The 23,305-nt window shown below is 36.5% G+C and overlaps 1 protein-coding gene across 1 annotated transcript; it reads left to right on the forward strand.

Annotated features, from left to right (window-relative positions):
* Positions 1–662: 662 nt before the first annotated feature.
* Positions 663–23,198, forward strand: wdr90 (WD repeat domain 90). Its single transcript, XM_042752223.1, has 45 exons — positions 663–986; positions 1,528–1,622; positions 1,745–1,921; positions 2,514–2,652; positions 2,742–2,912; positions 3,074–3,200; positions 3,805–3,872; positions 3,958–4,070; positions 4,182–4,397; positions 4,512–4,577; positions 4,705–4,773; positions 4,901–5,011; positions 5,514–5,659; positions 5,758–5,815; positions 5,900–6,018; positions 6,188–6,349; positions 6,478–6,608; positions 7,024–7,140; positions 7,234–7,469; positions 7,608–7,808; positions 8,360–8,554; positions 8,714–8,747; positions 10,593–10,715; positions 10,790–11,028; positions 11,175–11,277; positions 11,503–11,624; positions 11,777–11,933; positions 12,786–12,976; positions 13,069–13,237; positions 13,329–13,458; positions 14,230–14,398; positions 14,524–14,646; positions 14,874–15,054; positions 15,135–15,265; positions 16,378–16,521; positions 16,672–16,728; positions 16,909–16,993; positions 17,080–17,216; positions 20,078–20,145; positions 20,469–20,619; positions 20,703–20,732; positions 21,996–22,139; positions 22,293–22,412; positions 22,529–22,613; positions 22,698–23,198. Exons 1-45 carry the CDS (start codon positions 974–976, stop codon positions 22,853–22,855), a joined length of 5,781 nt encoding a protein of 1,926 aa, XP_042608157.1. The 5' UTR covers positions 663–973; the 3' UTR covers positions 22,856–23,198.
* The last annotated feature ends 107 nt before the right edge of the window (positions 23,199–23,305 follow it).

Below are 23,305 nucleotides of genomic sequence, written 5' to 3' on the forward strand. Positions count from 1 at the left end.
CACATCAGATAATAGCAGTTAAGCTAGTCATCGTTCGCTCTAAAATTCATATACGACTCTGTTAATCGAGAATTAGAACAAAAAGGCACTGTTTTAATCGTAAATCTGGTCACACGCGAGCCATAATTAGCATAAAATAGCGGAAATCTTGCCTTTCGTAAGCGTTTGTTGCTGCGTTCGTCACTATGGCAGCCAAATGGAGCTACGGGAGCACAAGAAGAACAAACAACATTGCAATTTGGAAACGCGTTTTCAAAGGACGTTCATCTGAAGGTTATTTTCTTGCGAAATTACAGTACAAACATTTTTACAGTACAGCCATTAACGCCTGGTACCCAGGTATATAATAAAAAAGGCATGCATTTTTTATAAAGGAGATTTTTTATTATATATAAACATACAAACAACATCTAGAATGGTCAATAAACAGCTAATTCACAAAATAAGACATATTAAACAACAATGAAATTCTCATGCATTATTATTTCCTCAAATTTTCTCATAAGCTGCTGTCGTATATTTTGCGAGAATAGATACATTTTACACAGTTTCAAACATCCCCTGTCCATTTCTGTTTATGTACATGACATTTCCCCACATTTATTAAAACGTGCGTATAAATAAAATAAAATGATATTTTTCTGCATTGTCTGTCTTTCGGTGATTCACAGTTTTGGGCGTGATGACGTACGGCTTACGTCATGCCGTTCGAACGCGTAGCGGCGGTCTCTGCAGCGCGAGCAAAAGAGCGATTCATCAACAAGCAAACTCACAGACCTTCAGAATCCACACAGCTGCTACCAAAACCGAAAATTAAACTCTGTACGACGACAGAATGAGGTGCTGTCATGGATAAAATCGTTCTGGACTCGTAGGAGACGGAAGTCAGTTCGTTCTAGTAACGTTAGTTTGTGAGCTAACGCACAGTCCGTTAACTGTCAACAGGTGAATCCGAACTGTGAAGTAAACAATAATGTCATCCAGAGGTAAGATTACATTTACCTATTAAACACTTCACTAAACGAGAAATAAGCATTCGAAATGGACCTGGACTGAGTTAATTTTTTCGTTAAAAGATGGAATATACACTACAGCCCAATATGTACAATATACAACGCAGCAGAACACAATGTCCAAATCAGTGTAATACAGTTTGAAATATACAGAGCAGTATAGTACAGATTTTATACCACACACAAGGGTTTTTAACCTTTCAAATGTCGTGGACTCCATAATATTTAAAAGGCAGCTATATGTTTTAGTGCATTAAGACTTAATTTAGTCTGTGAAATATTAACATTATAAATATGTGTTAAATATTATTTGGAAAATGTTTATTTTCCAAATAATCTTATGTTTGTAGCTAATTTTTATTATTTAGTTATACATTTATTTATTTTTTACACTGATTTATCTAAACTTTCCCCCTCTCACAATGCTGTTAAATATGTACAGCAGACATGCAGAGAGGGGTGTATCTTAAATAATCATACAGCAGTGATTGATGTACTTCTGTCTCTCCATCAGCTCTGTGGCAGCAGCCGTATGTGAATATCTTCAAGCACATGAAGATAGAAGAATGGAAGAAAGTCAGCAAAGAGGGAGACGTCTCCACATACATGGTAGGAGGTTGTTGCTTTCTTATGAAACTATCATATGATGTTGTTGCCGCAGGGGATTCTCATTAGCATTCAGTTTTTGTATTCATATATTTGTCGTATTGTACTGTATTGTTTATTGGTAGGATAAAAGCCTGAAGTGTTCTGTGTTCCGGGTCCGTGGCTCCATACCGGCCAGTAACTACATCCTCCTGCCCAAAACCAGCAGCCAGTCTCTGTGTCTCACCGGACGATACCTTTACCTGCTGTTCAGACCCAGCCCAAACAAACACTTCATTGTGCACCTAGACATTGCTGCTGAGGTGAAAAGTGTAGTTTTATGTGAATAATTATGCAATGACTTTACAGACTTTCATGTACAGTTCTATGTTTACAAATAAGACCTTTGATAGCATTGCTATTATAATGATTATATGCAGATATTTGAATAATTTTTCTTTTGATTTATCACTCTTTGTTGCTTTGTTTATCATTCAGAAAAATATTTTTATATTTTCAGTTTTAATTTTAATTAGACTTTTTATACATATATATATATATATATATATATATATATATATATATATATATATATATATATATATATATATATATTTCTACATAGTTTTAATTAATTTATTATTAAGGTTTTATTTTAGTCATTTTAGTTCCTCAACTTAAACTTATTTCAATCAGTCGCCAAAGCAAAATCTCTCATTTTTAAGTTGATCATCTAATATTCTTATTTTATTTCAGCTTTTTTTCAATGACCAAAAATGATTTTTAGTTTCTTTAGTTTTAACTAACAATATAAACATTGTTCCGTATACTTGGTTGATGTAATTGTACTGATCTACACGTGTGTATGATTTTTCTTTTGATTTATCACTCTTTGTTGTTTTGATCATCATTCAGGAGGGTCAGGTGATCCGTGTGTCGTTCTCTAACATGTTCAAAGAGTTCAAGTCCACGGCGACATGGCTGCAGTTCCCTTTTCTGTGTGGAGCTGCACACGGTTCACTGTATGAGAATACGGCCAGTACTGCTAAACAAGGTATCTCACACTTTCTGTTTTTCATTATGATGTTTTCTACATGCAGCAAGCATTTTTGTGGGTACTGATTGATAACTTGTGCATTTCAGGTTTAGTGGGCCCAGCGCCACCGAGCACGAGGTGGACATGCTTGACAATGGATCTACATTATGTGCTCTCGGTTTACCTCAACAGAACCCACAGTCACCTAAAGAGCATCAAACTCTGTGCCAATATGTCTGTTAAAAATATCATCACCAGCGACCTGCTGTTTGACCCTGGTACATTACTGTCTTGATTGTGCATGTGTGGTTGTGTCTGTTATGGTTGCTTATTGTCTAGCTAATTGTATATCGCCTTTGCACTCTGGAAAGGTGGTATATAATTACGTTTGTTATTATTATTACACAATAATCTTTTTTTTTTTTTTTTTTTTTTGTAGGTCTGTCATTCTCTGAGTACAGGCAATCTGGTGTGATGTTGCCAGATTGCACTGCACCGATGCCAAGAGAAATGTGTTTCCCTGTACCGAAAGGCCAGAGATGGCACGACTTGTATGATTACATTAGGTGAGTGTAACCTGTTGTGGAGAACTAGGAATACACAGTTCTGTTCAATAAACACCTTGCTTAAAGGAATAGTTTCAGATGTTCATTTTTGGTGAAGTGTTTCTTTAATAAACTTTTGGAGTTAATAGGTTGTCCGTATTTGTTTAACCTGCTCATGTTCACTTGATATTCAACAATGACTATGTTTACATGCACGTCTCATTCCATTTAAGTTCTGTTAACTATTAATTTTCCTGAGAGATTCAAAATGCTGTCGTTATACAGTATGCTCAGTTATTAATTTTTTACTGCTTTTGCACAATTTAAAAAGCACTTTTTACAAACACTTTTCAATTTCAAAAAAATTCCTGACAACAATACCAAGGACTGGAGTCCTTTTAGTGGATTTTATGCATAAGGTAATTACATGCAACAAATTTCTGATTAAAAGAAGCATATTCCAGAATTTGTGGAATCAGGATATTGTCTATAAAATGAATCTGGAAATCGGAAAACTAAATGGAATATGTGCATTTAAATGAGGTCAATAATTCACATACCAGTGTTATTTCATTCTTTCAGAATGTTTATTGCAAACACAGAACCTCTTGTGTGTAACTGACAGGTTTCCCTCAGATGGAACAAAGCTACCATTTGATTCCATACAAAAAGGATCCAGCAGTGAAACTCAAAGTGAGTCTTCTTGAGCATGTAAACACACACAATCGCAGACAACACTGTGCATTTTATCTGATGAAACCATATGCTCATTCCACAGTCTCAGCCGAAAAAAGTCCTCAAATAGAAGAGAGTCATGCTGTAAAGATCAGCAAACCTGTACAAGATAGAGTCTCCCTCATTCAGCAGATCACCACCCCCAAGCCTGCGAGAGTGAGTGTTTATGTGTGAACTTCATTTCACCTTCATTCCAGTGCAACTAATGTTGACATTTACAAGCCCTAATGGCTTTTCTCTCTCTTTCTCTTCTTTCTCTTTGTGTAGCGCACTAAGCAACGTTCGGCAAACCAGACAAAGCATCTGCCTGAGCTGAATTATACACACTCTAGAGGCTCAGAGAGCCCGGGGTCACCGGGTCAAAGGTCGCAGGTGGACGAACAGGTCACAGTCGTGCGTGCTGATGATGCTGGAGTACATGTCTACGCTCATTGTGAGGATGATGTCTATACTCACACGACAGACAGTGAGGAGGAAATCACAGTAAGTAAAGTAGATACAAGATTAGCTTCAGCCTCAGTTGAAATCCTAACAAGACATTTGCTCTTTTAAAAGCAAAAAGAATTTGGAAGAATCAATCTAAATCTTTCTTCTTAGGTCATCAATGCAGCGTCTCCTCGGCCTGTCTCTCTGTCTTCTGACCAACCAGTGAAGAAACCTCAGGTTAACCACACATAAACACAGAAAAGCACGTCAGAGCAAGGTTTACATGATAAAGCTGTGTGTATATCTACAACTAGGCTCTTTTTGTGTGCTGTGGTCATTTGGAGGGTCTCTGTTTGTATTTCAGAAATTGTATCCTGACCCCATTCTGAAGTTGAACCGAATTATTGGCTTCGGAGGAGCTACAATGAGATGTGTGAGTAACACACACAAAACATAAGGGGTACAAAAATGCACCATCTGGAAATCAACATTTAATGTGTTGATTGTAGAATGTAATAAAAGATTTTAATTGCTTTACCCGATGTTGTGTTGTCTCTCAGGCTGTGTGGAGTTCTGATGGAGAGGAAGTTGTGTATCCTTGTCACGCCGTTATCGTCAGCATGACGGTTTCTTCCGGACAACAGAGATTCTTCATTGGACACACAGATAAGGTCTTTTTTCATAAACGAACACACACTCAAATAATAGTTATACAAAGTTACAGTAATTTTACCAAGTTTTAGTGGTACCATGGTAAACCATCGAACCGTCACTGTAACCCACAGCTTTTAGAGTGGCTTATTTTTTGTTGCAATAAAATACATTGTTTGATTTATATTATTATATATATATAATTACATAAATATATAAATGTGGTATTAATTTTATTATATATATATATATTAAAACATATTATTTTATTTACTATTCTTTAAATATTTTATTGTTATTATTGTTATTGTAAATATTATGTCAAACAATATAGCAGCTTGTCACATTAGTATAGAGGTTAATTAGTGTGGGGTTTGTATCCATGCAATTGGATAACATGGTTCATCCAATAAATATGGTTTATAAAATAACAGTTGTTACGTTATCATACACACCATTTTAAGTTACAGTTAGCTTAGCTGACACTGATTTTCGTGTTGATGTGTTCCTGTTGTTTGTTAGGTCTCAGCTCTGGCGTTAAATACAAGCTCTGCATTGTTGGCATCAGCTCAGATGGGCGCAAACAGTCTGATTCGTCTCTGGAGCTACAGCAGAGGAGTGTGTCAGACCATCATTCCTACACACACACATGCTCTGAATCTGCTCAGGTACAACAAACACGCATATACAGCAGATCTGCAGATCTGTCACTGTGTGCAATGCCAGCTGGATTTCTCAAGCTGAGGTGATGTTTTTGTTGTTTCAGTTTCTCTCAGAGTGGAGGAGTTCTGTGTGGCGTAGGGAAAGACAGCCACAACAAAACTGTAAGTGTTTTGCGTATAAGGAACTGTACTTTGTTTTTAAATATTGTGTATGTTTGTGTTATTTGTTTGATTTTACTCGTTTAGACGGTGGTCCTTTGGAACACTCGGCGTGTGGCAGAAGGAAGTGTGGTTCCAGTCTTAGCTAAAGCACACACAGATGTGGACATCCAGACAATGAAAATAGCGTTCTTTAATGAAACACGGTGTGCATACATAATTGTATTGTTACAAAATCACAGCCATTCAGAACATATTTGAGATTTAATGTTGAGTGGGATTTTGTTGTGATGCAAATGCATGTACAATATGATCAATATCATTAACGGGGTTGTCAACCTCTGTTGTGACGTGATTATGTGTTTGTGTGTGCAGTATGGTTTCGTGTGGTTTAGGTAACATACGTCTGTGGCGTGTGCGTGGCGGTTCTCTACGCTCTTGTCCGGTGAATCTGGGACAGTATCACAATTTAGAGTTTACTGACCTCGCCTTCGAGCAAGGACACACTCAGGACCGTCCAGTGGATGAGCGCACACTGTGAGTACACAGAAACACATGACATCATGACTACTGAGCACTTAAATGACTGTAGTACACAGACCTGCTCACACTGATGATGTAATTTAACCTTGATCTCATCCTGAGGTGTTTTGTGATTGGAGCAGGTTTGTCAGCAGTAGGAGTGGTCACATCCTGGAGATCGATTATGTTGCTGTGGCGATAAAAAACATCAGGAGGCTCCTCCCAGCTCAGGAGACCCACGCCCACCACAGGGAGAAACAGACCTTTAGCACAGGTGAGAATTTGTGTTTTTTGAGCAGCAATAATAATAATAATTCTGTTCTGTCTAGGGTCTTTAGACACTTCACAATTTGATTCAATTTCAATCCGAATCCTTAATACTTCTCAGTTTTTCTGCAACAGTAAATAAAATAAAATTAAAGTAAAAAATTAAATTAAATTAAAAATAAAAATAAAATTGGCATGGTGGAATTGATCATTTTCATTAGTTATTAAAAATGATTGTTTTATTAATTATTAAAAATATCATTAAAAATGGAAATTAAAAATGGATTAAAATATATTTTGAATATTTTTTGTTGTTTTTATTTTGATTTTTTTATTATTATTTTTTCTCTTTAATCATTTTATTATTAAAATAAATTTTTATTATTTATTTATTAATGACTGTATTATAAATGCATTTTCAGGTGCCGGTATTGCAGTGAACAGCATCAGTGTGTGTGATGAATTCTGCGTTACTGGTTCAGAGGACGGATTCATGCGTCTGTGGCCTCTTGACTTCTCATCTGTTTTCTTAGAGGCGGGTCAGTACTCTACTGTCACTCACTGTCACAATCAATTATCTTGCTTACTTAAAACTAACTCTATGAATCACTGAGGTTTTGGTGTGTTTGCAGAGCACGAGGGGCCTGTCAGTTTGGTGTGCGTGTCCTCGGACGGCTCGAGAGTTCTAGCCGCCACAACCACAGGGAATCTTGGGTATCTGGATGTCAGTAGCCGTGGTTACCGTACACTGATGAGGTCACACACAGCGAGTGTTTTGGGCTTTAGTGTGGACTGCGTTAGACGGCGGGTCACCACAGTGTCCAGAGACAGCACTGTACGAGTGTGGGACATGGACACCATGCAACAGGTCAGTTATGGGAATATGTTTATTGAAACATGCACACACACACACACACACAAATGTATGCTTTTACATGCTGATGGCTGCACAGATGCCCGACATGGACTGATATTACATTAAAGCAATCTCTTATTTGTCTTGTAGCTCTATGATTTTGTTTCTGATGACGATGAAAGTCCCTGTTCAGTTGCGTTCCATCCCAGCATGCCTCTCTTCGCCTGTGGATCGAGCTCTGGAACTGTCAGGGTGTTTGATATCCAAACATCAAGCCTAATTGCCCAGCACAGGTACATACACACTCTCAAACACTCATTTGTTCTGACAAATCAACACTTTTTTTCATTTGTTTTGTGTTTTCTAATTATTTTTTTCTCTATGTACTGTTTTCTAATTATGTAATATCGTTCAAAAGTTTGGGGTCAGTAAGGTTTTTTTTTTTTTGAAAAATTGTTTGTTTTATTAAGAAATAATTACACTACCGTTCAAAAGTTTGGGGTCAGTAAGGTTTTTTTTGAGAAATTAATACTTTTGTCAACTGCTCAGACAGGTGAAAGACTGAAGTGTGAACTCTTTTTTAGGAATAAATTTATTTTTTTGTTTTTTGAATTTTTTTAGAGCTTTTATTGGTAAGAAAGGTGAAATGTTTGTTGTGTGAGCTGTTTATCAGCATATTTGAAGACATAATGGTGCTGACACATTCAGCTTTGTGTGTATATTTTAAATTGATTATATTTCAGGTTTTACTGTTTTACCGGTATTCTTTCTGAGAACATTTAAATATCAGGTTTGTGAGTAATTTTTGATGTTGTGGGACTATGACATGCACCTGGACGTCAATTCACAGGTATGTGTGCTTGAATGCTGGATTTGATGACCTCTGTCATGTCTCTTTACAGGTATGTGTGTTTGAGTGTTGTTTTTTGTTGGATTTGATGGTGTGCTTGAATGCTGGATTTGATGACGTTCAGATGATGAATGAGATCAAGAATGTGTCCATTTTCTCCTCCAGGTGTTATTTGTTTGGTCACTGTAGGCGACGCCCTCTTCTTCTGGGACTTCCTGGCACCTCCACAGGAAGCTGCACACTTCAAGTAAGACCTCTATCATGTTTTCCATTATACTGATGGGTGTGGTTGTTTTTTTTTTTTTTCACAAGTAAGACCTCTATCATGTTTTCCATTATACTGTACATGCTACTAATCAAAGTATTGTTTTGATCTCATCCCTAGTTATTTGTAAGAAGTAACTAGGATTTTTTTATAAAAGTCTTCCCTCATAAATCAGGTATGTTAGGTCTCCAGATATAAAAGTCTTCCCTCATCGTAATTATTCTGTTAAAGGAAGCAGTTTTGTTATGTTATGATTAATGTTTGTTTTGTTTATTGTTAATTTTGTCTTTTTTTATGGTTAGGTTTGTTAATGCTTAGGTCTGTCATATATTAGTTTTTTTTTTTTAATTTTATTTTTTTATGTGTTTGTTTTTTGTTTTTTTGATTTTTATATTTTAATTTTTAGCCCCTGATTTAAATATAAAAATGTTCACTAATGTATATATAATATTATTTAAATAGATTTTTTTTTTTTTTGTTATGTTTTTTTTTATTTTTGGGGTTTTTGATTATTCGAAAAAAAAATTCTCTGCATAGGTGTTTTTCATAACTATACTGTTATTCATTGTACTGCTTTTAAATCATGCCAATTATGATTAGAAAAAAAAATTCTCTGCATAGGTAATATACTTAAATTATGCCAATTATGATTAGAAAAAAAAATTCTCTGCATAGGTGTTTTTCATAACTATACTGTGTGTGTTTTATATATATATATATATTTATATTTTGATTTTCAAAGATTTTGCTTAGGTCAATCTTTTTTTTTTATGTTTCAAAATGCATGATAATCTATTGAATCAATATGAAAGATATTTTTCATATTGAAACTGATGAAAATACACAACAGAGTATAGTTGATCCACATATGACAATAAAAATCCATGATAATTTTTTTTTCCGTCCTCTGAACTTGGTCAATACTAATCTTACTGGACTAAAAATACATTCATCAGTCATCGCTTCCAAAATGAATTCAACAGGTCATCTTGTTAATGCTATAATTTAATTACAGCAATAAAATAAAATTTCATCATGAACAAGAACATGAACAACAATATCACATTAGACCACAGAAATTCCAAAATGACATTTCCCTTACATTCAACTTCCAAAAGTGCATTCATATTTGCCATGTTACATTCATTTAGTTGACTAGTGATATGTGCTGTATTAACAAAAACATAAATGGCATTAATAAAACACTAACACTGACAAGCTACACAATATCGCGTTCATATTCAAATGCGATGCATCTAATAAACGCGATATTGTGTAGCTTGCCGGTAGGGCTGGGCGATATATCTAACGATATGATCATGCGCATCTAGTCAGTAAATCTGGTTCCTTGATTACCGCTAAATCGCCATCACCTGCTTTCAAATGGAGCGGCATTTAATAGACAGAGCCGTAGATCACTGACAAGCTACGCAATATCGCGTTGATTATCGAAGGCGATTCATCTGGGATAATGAACGCGATATGTGACCTACGGCTCTGTGTATTGAATGCATCTGAATAATTTCCATCTGAAAGCATGTGATGGAGATTTACCGGTACAAATAATCACAGAATCAGCTTTACTGATGAGATGCGCATGACAATCACATGCGATTTATCGTGCAGCCCTTGTTTGTTGATCACGAAGTACAAAATAGATGAGGAAAACTAGGATACCGGGTGTATTCACAGCGCCGCCATTACTGTCTAGAGTGCGTGGAATGGTGCGCTGTGATTGGTTGAGAGGATATATCGCATTCTGCAAAAAAGGGAGACTGGCGTTTGTTGCGGTTTGAAAAAAAAATAAAAAGAAAACATGACCTAATAACTCTGCAAATATCGCATTTTGTGTAAAATTTTAAATTGACTTATCAATACCGACCAGATACAATACTGATTTTGGCGGAAACACAATTTTAAAAAAAATGGCATTTATCACGTTTTGGAACCAAACTCTTCATATATTTAGTTAGGGTTGGTTCGGATGTATGACAGTTCTTAATTAGTTCCCTTTGTTCAGATCACAGTTGGGCGGAGCTAAATGGAGCCGAGCTGTCCAATGAGAGTCCTCGAAAGGCATTGTTTCAGCCCTCCTCACCGCCTGTCATGAATTTTCTTTCCAGTGCTCTGAAGGACAGCGAAGGTACAGTATGTGTTCATGAGCATTTGTCCTCATTAATGAGTCACTATTACATCTCAAATGCTTTACTTCTATAGGTTTCCTATGCGATTCTACTGCTGAACTACAGCTTAGTCCCGCCACAGGCCACGCCCACTCCCCTCCTCCCAAACACACCTCCTTCCTCAGAGTTACAGAGTGGGTGAAGGACGAGGACACGCCCACACTCCCAGCTAACCAATCAAGGATGGAGAAAATACAAGACAATCACACAGCAGTCCGTCCAGACTGTTATAAACACTTCACTCCACGTTTTAAGACTTCTGTGTTAGACCGGGTATCTCTTTTTAATCAGTTATTCATTAATATGTTAATCTCCAAGTTAATTGTGTTTTATGAATATTTAAAGTATTTAAAACACTTATGTATAATGTGTCTTTTTGAACCACTTACTTTTCTCCTCAACAATTATTTCGTCTTTAGACCACAGTAGCTCCGCCCTCAGGACAGGCGGGGCTAAGTCTCAAGGCTGTGATTGGCTATAATGGCAATGGGCGTAACAATATGGTCTGGAATCCAGACACAGGTAAATACTAACCAAGTATAAACTCTTTTATGATGTCCATCACATAAAATATCCCTCTTCTTGGCTCGTATAAAAAAATCTTTGATGCAACTTGAGCAGATCAAATTTAATGCTACTCTTAATTTAATTTAAATGCCATTTTTGCCTCTAGTCACTGTTTATTTCCGACCCTGGCATTTGTACGCACCTGTTTTGTAGCTACATCTTGTGTGTGTTTGTGTGCAGGTTTATTTGTGTACACATGTGGGTGTGTTGTCGTCGTTGAGGATCTTCACACAGGCTCACAGAAACAGTGGTTCGGCCACACAGAGGAGATCTCAACGCTCGCCATCACCCATGATGCACAGGTGCCGCTCACATTCATGATTTAGTATATACTGCAAATACTTTATATAAATCACACAATGTGCTTCCACTAGTTAGTAGTACTTTACCAATGATTGTTAGCAAAAATTAGGTGCCTCCTTTGAATGAAACCTCTGTCTGATTTGCCCTGCAGACGGTTGCATCTGCATCAGGGGGCGGAGCTTCTCACAGCAGCCTCATCTGCATATGGAACGCTTCAGATGGCTCCTGTAGAAACCGCCTTTCTTACCACAAGGGAGCAGTGCAAAGCCTGACTTTTTCCAGGGATGACATGTACCTGCTCTCAGTGGGTCAGTGTTTCATGCTTTGCATTATGGGGTCCTGTTAATGGAATATTCTTAGTTAAATAGAAAAAAATATTTTATCTGTTTTGCACAGAAATTGAAAGTCATTAGTAACAGACAGCAGCATGTGAGGGTTATTATAGTTAATTAAAACTAAAAACTAAATTTCCATTGCATATAATAAAATAAACGTAACTGAAATATATTAATATATTAACATTTAATAATTTTATTTCAGATAGTTTCCCAAGCAACATTTCTCATTAAACTTTTCTCTTAAAAAAAAAAAAAGTGAACATAGTGTTATTCTAGACCTATATTTCTGTTCCTGAGTGCTACTGTTACTGACTTTAATTGTAACTTTGTTATTTTGTATTCATTGATGCTTGTAATTTGTGCAAATAAATAATAATTAATAAAAACTGTATAGACATATTTAAAAAAAGAAAACGTACAACAAAATTACTAAAACTAACTCAAATTAAAGTGAAAACAAAAATATAATCTAATTTGAAATATTAATAAACTGATAGTATATGAAACATGCTAAAATAACACTGTCATATACTGGGACAAAACTAATCCTGGTTACTGTAGTTAAAATAAGATACATTTTTAATAATTTTTTTCTTTTTTTAGAAAGATAACCATGTCAAAAAATGTTTAAATGAGCTATATTTTTTCAGTTTAATAATATTTAATATATATTATTATTATAATTATTATTATGTTACTCATTTCAAGGTATTCCATGAAAATCACCTCAAGTAATGACTCTCTTTAATACAGATATAGATGATACATTTAGTGTCTTTTATAATGAATAAGTTATAATGGTGCAGTATATTATGCTTGTAGGTTCTTTTTCGGAGCCGGTGGTGGCGCTGTGGGGCACACGATCGTTTGAGCTGCTCTGTACCGTTCAGATATCCGTCCCGCTGCATGATGCCTCTTTCTGTCCATTCACTGCCGGTGAGCTGACACTCGTCGGCAGCAGTGCTGTTGTGTTTACTCAAATACAAACACAGGATAACAGCACTGAACTTCAGGTACATACAGACACTGTATGAAAGAAAATCAAGTATGCATACACTGCTGCACAGAAGCACATAAGCCAAAGTAAGCTTTCCTCCTCCTGCAGGTGCAGAAAGTAAGCTTACCTGATGCGGTCGGGGAGGCGGAGGTGACATCACTGTGCTATAGCACTCGCCGGGTCCTGTACACGGGCACAAACAGCGGCCACGTGTGTGTGTGGGACTGTAACACACAGCGCTGCTTTGTGACCTGGGAAGCAGATGGGGGAGAGATAGGTGTGTTTGGGTTTTTGCTTTTTTGATCACATTTGTGATTCTGTTTGCAGGGGAGCAGAATTACCAGCTGTTTTTGTATGCATTTGTGTAGGTGTGTTGGTTTGCCGTGAGAATAAGCTGGTCACAGGCAGTAACACCAAAAAATTGAGACTGTGGTCTGTAGCTTCGGTCCAGAATCTCAGTGATGCAAATAACAAGAGCAGCAGAACACAGGAGGATGGGTAAGCATGCTTACGCTCACTCTATCTCCTTCTAGAATGTTTAAAGGTCCAAAAAAAGTTCAACTATGTGTATACGTGTAGTCGATTCTTTATATAGTGCTTTTCAAAAGCTAGTGGTCGGTAAGATTTTTAAAGAGTTTTCGAAAGAAGTCTCATATGCTCACCAAGAATGCATTTGTTTAATCAAATATACAGAGATATTGTGAAATAATATCAAGATTCAAAATAACTGTTTTCTATTAAAAATTGAACTTATTGCTGTGATCAAAGCTGAATTTTCAGTATCATTACTACAGTCTTCAGTGTCACATGATCTTCAGAAATCATTCTAAAATGCTGATTTGCTGCTCAAGAAACATTTCTGATGTTGAAAACAGTTTTAATAGTGCTGCTTCATATTTTTGTGGAAACTGTGATACATTTTTTAGGATTCTTTGTTGAATAGAATGTACAATATTTGAAATTGAATTTTTTTGTAACAATATAAATGTCTTTACTGTCACTTTCAATTTAAAGCATCTGAATAAACATAAAAAGCTTAAAGAGCTCAAACGATTGTTTAGAAGACATATGAACACATTTCCACCGCAAGAGTAAAACATTTTAAAAAGTAGTAAAATAAAGGTTAAACTGAAGTTGCAATTATGAGAAATACAAAGTTACTTTTTTAACGAAGTGGAAACATGCTGTCCATATATTATCTGAATTAATTTCCTTATCTTTCATTTTGGGAAAAACAATTAAAAGAGCATCCTTTGTTTTGACTCTGGAAGCTCAGGTGCAGCTGGAACAAGAACTGCTGTTGGATGGGACAGTGGTCAGTGCAGCGTTTGATGATGTCATGGACATGGGGATTGTGGGTACGACAGCAGGAACCCTGTGGTACATCAACTGGGCCGACAGCACCAGTATACGGCTGATCAGCGGACATAAGAGCAAGGTACGACACGCAAATGCTTAAGCTTTCAACAACAGCTGTGAAATTCATCTATAGCGAACACTGAAATGCTTCTAAAAGCAACAGTGCTTCTGTCCGAAATGCTCACGTTTGTGTTCTCATTGTAGGTGAACGGTGTGGTTTGCAGTCCAGATGAGCAGCATTTTGCCACCTGTGGGCAGGACGGCAGTGTGAGAGTTTGGGCGCTGCAGAGCCACGAGCTGCTGGTGCAGTTTCAGGTGCTGAACCAGGTGAGCACAAACACACAGATGAACAGAACTGGAAGCTCTAGCCACTGGGGCTTTTTATTAAATGTATTCAAATACAAAATGCACTGACACATTTCATGTTTTGACAGATGAGTCAATGCGTGTGGAATGGAATCAATGCTAATCGTTCTCTGGTCGCCAGTATCAAATTAGTTTTCCATTGCAGTTAATTGATTAATTATGTCTCTGTATGTTTCTGTGTATGGCAGAGCTGTGAGTGTGTGTGTTGGTCTCCTCCGAGGGGTGTGTATGAGCCCAGCGGACGCGTGTGTGTTGCGGGTGGTTACAGTGACGGGACTGTGAGGATCTTCAGTCTGGAGTCTGCCGAGATGGAGCTGAAACTACAACCTCAGCCTGTGTCTGTGTGCGCGCTGCAGTACTCACACTACGGTGAGTGTGTGTGTGTGCTTTGTGTCTTTGTGAGCGTTTGTGTGTTTGTGTTCACTATATGCATGTGTGTGTATGTGTAGGTCATGTGCTGTTGTCTGGTGGTCGTGATGGTCTCATTACTGTCAGCAGTCCCGTCACTGGAGTCACTGTACGCACCATCCGTGATCACAAGGGGGCGCCCATAACTACAGTGCAGTGCACCAGCAAACAGGTTTGTGCTTGTGTGTTTGATTTTGTGGTTTTCAGTTTTGCAAGGCAAATGACTCAACATTGTGTATGATGTGGAATTGTGGGCCATACCTAGAAAATTTTTTGGAAATTGAGTTATTGTTTAAATATATATATTTTTTTTTAAGTGTGATGTTATCTATTATGTGTTTTTTGTAGAAAATATTTGGATACTCGATGACATTGTCATATTTTAAAGTGTGACTTAAGTGTCCAAATACTTACAGGGTCATTGTAATGCAGTTGAAATAAAACCGAGATCACAATAACATAGCTTAGCGCTGTTATCGTAAAGGCTGTGATTGAATTAAATATATGTGCTGTGTGTTTCAGAATGAAGCTTTTATGTGCAAGCTGCTCACAACGCTTTAGCATTTTAACATGAAGAGTTTAGCACAGCCATAAATATTAGTATTGTGCAGATGTACTGTAAAATAAAATGATGATTTTTTTTCTCAAATACTCCATTGTTTTATCTTACAGTGAAATATTACAATAGTAACATTTCTTATTTTGTTTAATATTTGTATTTAGTAATAGTAATAATAATTATAATGAATAATACATTGCTATTACTATTTATAATATTAATAATTATAGTTATATTGATGTGCAATTTTTTCTTAACTACTCATTTTTATATTTTACAGTGTAATATTACAATAGTAAAATTTCTTATTTTATTTTATAATTTTATTATTTATATTTTTATTGTTTCGTAATAATAGCAATAATAATAATTTATTATTGTTATTAATTATAGTGATTTTTAATATACGGTCACTTTTTTGTAGGCCAAAAATGTTTTAATATTTTTTTATTTAGTAATAATATGTAAAATAAAATTAATAATATTATTAACAGTTTATCCAAAATAATTAATAATAATAATTAATATAGTTATATTGATATATACTAATCATTTTTGACCAGATTGTGCAGCCTTACAAACAAGCCCAGCAAACCTGGAGCATATTTTCATTGCATTTTAAATCACATTTTTATCAGAAAACTCGCAATTCGATCCCAATCCCAAAAACGTGGAGCACTGCTGCTGAGTGATTTCATGTGTGTGCTGATATAAATGTCTTTTAGTATAAGGAGTTTGGACTGGAGGGGAATGAGCTCTGGTTGGCTGTAAGCACAGACAGGCGTGTCAGCATCTGGGCTGCTGATTGGATGAAGGATAAATGCGAGCTGCTTGATTGGCTGACATTTCCAGCACCCAGCTCACCAGAGGTGATTAATATTCATGAGTATTAAGCCAATAAATATACTCTGAACTTGTTTGTATATTATTTACACTTATCTCATCGGCTCCTCTGATTATTCACATGTTTATTGTAGTTGAAAAGACTAAAAAGTAACTTTTTTTGTCTTTTTAATCAGGATGCTCTGGCATTACCACCCAGTTTGGCTGCGTTCAGCCCCAGCGAGAGAGGAACAGTGTTTTATATACCGGCTACGCTGTGGAAAAAGAGATCATCTTTTACTGCCTTTACAAAAAACAGGTACTGAAACACTCACTATCTGCCTTCATACCCATGACTGTGTACCTCATTTTTTCTCTCCACACACTTTTAGTGGCCAAGTAATGTTGGTTCTGTGTGTATTTTTGTTTTCTAGGTTTTGAGGATGATCTCTCTGGCTGATTGGGCGCTCTGTCTCGGTCTCTGCTCGACTGGAAGACTGATCGCTGCTGGATCAAACCGTCAGTGTGCTGTTTAACTTTAAAGCATAAGAAAGTGAAAGTGTTGGAGTTATATAGGCTTATACCGGTGATGCTTCGTGTTTCAGAGCTGAAGCTGATTGATTCGTCCAGCGGGTGTTTTCAGGATTTCATGTCTCAGAGTGACTCGGTTCACGTGTGCAGCTTCAGTTGGTCTGGATCTCAGCTCTTCACTGCTGCTCGTGATGAGCTCTTACTGTGGACTGTACACGGATTATAATGCTGACACAACACTAATGCTAGAGTTAGCTTCAGCTGGTCTGGATCTCAGCTCTTCACCGCTGTACTCTAGAGTTCAGAGTCAGTTTTTCTGTTCAGTAGAAATGTTTGCATTGATGTAGCAGAGCAGTTTTGCCAATGTTTTTTACATCCGGTTAGCGTGACTTGAAGTTGAAATTATAGGAGTTTTTTTAATCTTTTAATTTGTTTTTTAATGTTTTTGATACACTTGTATACTTGTATACTCGGTTTTTATACTTTTTACACAGTTTCAAATTATTTTGCTAGTGAGAAAGACCCTGGAATTGTTATGCACTTTGAGCCTCAGAAATAAAATTCATAAAAACTGAAGTACTCACGTTGCATTAAATAAGGCCATATCTATCTATCTATCTATCTATCTATCTATCTATCTATCTATCTATCTATCTATCTATCTATCTATCTATCTTTTTATATATCTATCCGTCCATCCATCCATCCATCTATTCATCTATCTATCTATCTATCTATCTATCCCTCTATCCATCTATCTGTCTATCCATCCATCTATCCATCTATCTCTATCTATCTATCTATCCCTCTATCCATATATCTATCTATCCATCCATCTATCCATCTATCTATCTATCTATCATCTATCCATCTATCTATCTACCCATCTATCCTATCCATATATCTATCCATCCATCTATCTATCTATCCATCTATTCATCTATCATCCATCTATTTATATATCTATCTATCCATCTATCTATCGATCCATCTATACCTCTATCCATATATCCATCTATCTACCTATCTATCCATCCATCCATCTCTCTATCCATCCATCCATCCGTCTATCATCTATCTATCCTCTATCTATCTATCATCTATCTATCTATCCATCTATTCATCTATCTATCTATCTATCCATCTATCATCCATCCATCTATCTATCTCCTGATGAGGTGTTGAACATAATGACTCTACTGTCATGTTTTTTGTATTTTGGTCTATCCATCTATCATCCATCCATCCATCTATCTATCTTTTTTTTTTTACTCTATCTATCTATCCATCTATCTATCCGTCTATCTATCTATCTATTTTGAACATTTTACTATATTAATTGTTGTATTTTAATGCTTTTAATGGAATTACAATGTATTTTCCACAAATTACTAAAAAAAACATGGACCAATATATCCAAGGTAATCATTAGAGAGTCAATAGTCAAAAAAAGCTTTAATAGCATAACTGTTTATTATTTATTCTTATAAATATATTTTATTTAAATGTTTACAGTTTAATATGTATAATGTACTTATAACGAAAAAGTGTACAATAAGTAAATAAAAGGAAAGAAAAGAAAAGGAAAAGGAAAAGATGAAGCAAATTGTAAAAGTGAAGAACGGTAGAGGGCGCTCCATTTGGGCTCCACCGGAAGTCTGTAAGCAGTTATAGGTAAATGTGACCTGGGAAGCAGATGGAGGAGGATAGGTGTGTTTGGGTTTTGCTTTTTTGATCACATTTGTGATCTGTTTGCAGGGGAGCAGAAATTACCAGCTGTTTTTGTATGCATTGTGTAGGTGTGTGGTTTGCGTTGGAATTAGCTGGTCACAGCAGGAACAACCAAAAAAATTGAGACTTGGTCGGTCGCTTCGGTCCAGGAATCTCAGTAAGCAAATAACAAGAGAAGCAGAAACAGGGATTGATGGGTAAGCATGCTTACGCTACTCTCTGCTCCTTTTAGAATGTTTAAAGGTCAAAAAAAAGTCAACCTTGTGGATACGTGTAGCGATTCTTTATATAGTGCTTTTTCAAAAAGTGTGGGCGGTAAGATTTTTAAAGAGTTTTCGAAGAAGTCTCATATGCGCACCAAGATGCATTGTTGTGAATCAAATATACAGAGATATTTTGAAATAATATAAAGATTCAAAATAACGGTTTTCTATACAATGAACTTATTGCTGTGATCAAAGCGAATTTTCAGTATCAAGTTACTACCAGTCCTTCAGTGTCACATGATCTTCAGAAATCATTTCTCTAATATGCAGATTTTGCGCTCAAGAAACATTTGATGTATTATCAATGTTGAAAACGTTTTAATAGTGCTGCTTCCATTGATTTGTGGAAATGTGATAGATTTTTAGGTCTTTGTGAAATAGAATGTAGATATAGAGTAGAATATTTGAAATAGAATTTTTTAGTCAACAAATAAATGTCCATTAAATGTCTTTAATGTCTTTACTTCAATTTAAAGCATCTGAAAAACATAAAAGCTTAAGAGCTCAAAAACGATTGTTAGAAGACATATGAACACATTTCCACCGCAAATGGTAAAACTTTAAAAAGTAGTAAAATAAGGTAAACGAGGATTGACTGGTGGAAAATAAAAGTGCAATTATGAGAAATACAAAGTTACTTTCTAACGAGGTGGAAACAGGCTCTACATATTTTATCGAATTAATTAATTCCTTATCTTTCATTTTGGAAAACAACCCCACACAAAAAATTATTAAAAGAGCTATCATTGTTTGGACTCTGGAAGAGCTCAGGCTGCAGCTGCGAACAAGAACTGCTGTTTGGATGGGACCGTGGTCAGTGCAGGCGTTTGATGAGTCATGGACATGGGGATTTGGGTACGACAGCAGGATAACCCTGTTGGTACATCAACTGGGCCGACAGCACCAGTCCAGTCTACGGCTGATACAGCGGACATAAGAGCAAAGGTACGACACGCAAATGCTTAAGCTGTTTCAACAACAGCTGTGTGAAATTCATCCATAGCGAACAGCTGAAATGCTTCTAAAGCAACAGTGTTCTGTCCCAAAATGCTCGACGTTTGTGTTCTCATTGTAGGTGAACGGGTGTTGTTTGGCAGATCCAGATGAGCAGCATTTTGCCACTCGTGGGCCAAGGACGGCAGTGTGAGAGTTTGGGCGCTGCAGAGCGAGCCACGAGCTGCTGGTGCAGTTTCAGGTGCTGAACGCAGGTGAGCACAAACACACAGATGAACAGAACTGGAAGCTCTAGCCACTGGGGCTTTTTATTAAATGTATTCAAATACAAAATGCACTGACACATTTCATGTTTGCTCAGTCAATGCGTGTGGAATGGAATCAATGCTAATCGTTCTCTGGTCGCCAGTATCAAATTAGTTTTCCATTGCAGTTAATTGATTAATTATGTCGTCCTCTGTATGTTTTCTGTGGTATGCAGAGCTGTGAGTGTGTGTGTGGTCTCCTCCGAGGGGTGTGTATGAGCCCAGCGGACGCGTGTGTGTTGCGGGTGGTTACAGTGACGGGACTGTGAGGATCTTCAGTCTGGAGTCTGCCGAGATGGGGATGAAACTACAACCTCAGCCTGTGTCTTTGTGGCGCGCGGGCAGTACTCACACTACGGTGAGTGTGTGTGTGTGTGTGCGTTGTGTCTTTGTGAGCGTTTGTGTGTTTGTGTTCACTATATGCATGGTGTGTATGTGTAGGTCATGTGCTGTTGTCTGGTGGTCGTGATGGTGTGGCTCCCTTTCCGTGTCTGTCCCCCCCCCCCCCCCACCCCCCAGCATTACTGTCCGTCCCGTCCCTGGAGTCACTGTACGCACCATTTCGTGATCTTGACAAGGGGGCGCGCCATAACTCACGGTGCAGTGCACCAGCAAAACAGGTTTGTGCTTGTGTGTTGATTTTGTGGTTTTCAGTTTTGCAAGGCAAATGACTCAACATTGTGTATGATGTGGAATTGTGGGCCATACCTAGAAAATATTTGGACACTGAAGTCATGCTTAAAAATACATAAATTTTATTCAAAGTCAGATCTCAACTATGAAGTGTTTGAGATACAAAGATACAGATACTCGATGACATTGTCATATTTTAAAGTGTGACTTAAGTGTCCAAAATACTTTACAGGGTCATATGTAATGCAGTTGAAATAAACCGAGATCACAATAACATAGCTTAGCGCTGTGTATACGTAAGGCTTGTGATTGAATTAAATATATGTTGCTGGGTGGTTTCAGAATGCAGCCTTTATGTGCAAGCTGCTCACAATGCTTAGCATTTAAACATGAAGAGTTTAGCACAGCCGTAAATATAGTTATTGTGCAGATGGACTGTAAAATAAAATGATGATTTTTTTTCTCAAATACTCCATTGTTTTATCTTACAGTGAAATATTACAATAGTAACATTTCTTATTTTGTTTAATATTTGTATTTAGTAATAGTAATAATAATTATAATGAATAATACATTGCTATTACTATTAATAATATTAATAATTATAGTTATATGATGTGCAATTTTTCTTAACTACTCATTTTATATTTTACAGTGTAATATTACAATAGTAAAAATTTCTTATTTTATTTTATACTTTTATTATTTATATTTTATTGATTTGTTCATAATAAATAGCAATAATAATAATTTATTATTGTTATTAAATTATAGTGATTTTTAATATACGGTCACTTTTTTGTAGGCCAAAAATGTTTTAATATTTTTTTATTTAGTAATAATATGTAAAATAAAAAATAATAATAATATTTTTTTTGTTATTATTGTTAATAATAATAATCAATATAGTTATATTGATATATAATCATTTTTGACCAGATTGTGCAGCCTTACAAACAAGCCCAGCAAACCTGGAGCATATTTTCATTGCATTTTAAATCACATTTTTATCAGAAAACTCGCAATTCGATCCCAACCCCAAAAACGTGACGCACTGCTGCTGAGTGATTTCATGTGTGTGCTGATATAAATGTCTTTTAGTATAAGGAGTTTGGACTGGAGGGGAATGAGCTCTGGTTGGCTGTAAGCACAGACAGGCGTGTCAGCATCTGGGCTGCTGATTGGATGAAGGATAAATGCGAGCTGCTTGATTGGCTGACATTTCCAGCACCCAGCTCACCAGAGGTGATTAATATTCATGAGTATTAAGCCAATAAATATACTCTGAACTTGTTTGTTTATTATTTACACTTATCTCATCGACTCCTCTGATTATTCACATGTGTTTATAGTAGTTAAAAAGACTAAGAAGTAACTTTTTTTTGTCTTTTTAATCAGGATGCTCTGGCATTACCACCCAGTTTGGCTGCGTTCAGCCCCAGCGAGAGAGGAACAGTGGTTTATACCGGCTACGCTGTGGAAAAAGAGATCATCTTTTACTGCCTTTACAAAAAACAGGTACTGAAACACTCACTATCTGCCTTCATACCCATGACTGTGTACCTCATTTTTTCTCTCCACACACTTTTAGTGGCCAAGTAATGTTGGTTCTGTGTGTATTTTTTGTTTTCTAGGTTTTGAGGATGATCTCTCTGGCTGATTGGGCGCTCTGTCTCGGTCTCTGCTCGACTGGAAGACTGATCGCTGCTGGATCAAACCGTCAGTGTGCTGTTTAACTTTAAAGCATAAGAAGGAAAGTGTTGGAGTTATATAGGCTTATACCGGTGATGCTTTGTGTTTCAGAGCGTGTCCTGAAGCTGATTCATTCGTCCAGCGGGCGTTTTCAGGATTTCACGTGTCACAGTGACTCGGTTCACGTGTGCAGCTTCAGCTGGTCTGGATCTCAGCTCTTCACCGCCGCTCATAACGAGCTCTTACTGTGGACTGTACACGGATTATAATGCTGACACAACACTAATGCTAGAGTTGGAGAGTTTGACCCTTTTATTTTGGATTGCACCAGTTACTCTAGAGTCAGAGTCAGTTTTTCTGTTCAGTAGAAATGTTGCATTGATGTAGCAGAGCAGTTTTGCCAATGTTTTACATCCGGTTAGCGTGACTTGAAGTTGAAATTATAGGAGTTTTTTTAATCTTTTAATTTGTTTTTAATGTTTTTGATACACTTGTATACTTGTATACTCGGTTTTTATACTTTTACACAGTTTCAAATTATTTTGCTAGTGAGAAAGACCCTGGAATTGTTATGCACTTTGAGCCTCAGAAATAAAATTCATAAAAACTGAAGTACTCACGTTGCATTAAATAAGGCCATATCTATCTATCTATCTATCTATCTATCTTTTTATCTATCTATCTATCTATCTATCTATCTATCTATCTATCTATCTTTT

The sequence above is a fragment of the Cyprinus carpio genome, chromosome B24 (genome assembly GCF_018340385.1).
Source record: "Cyprinus carpio isolate SPL01 chromosome B24, ASM1834038v1, whole genome shotgun sequence".
In the NCBI taxonomy this organism is placed as follows: domain Eukaryota; kingdom Metazoa; phylum Chordata; class Actinopteri; order Cypriniformes; family Cyprinidae; genus Cyprinus; species Cyprinus carpio.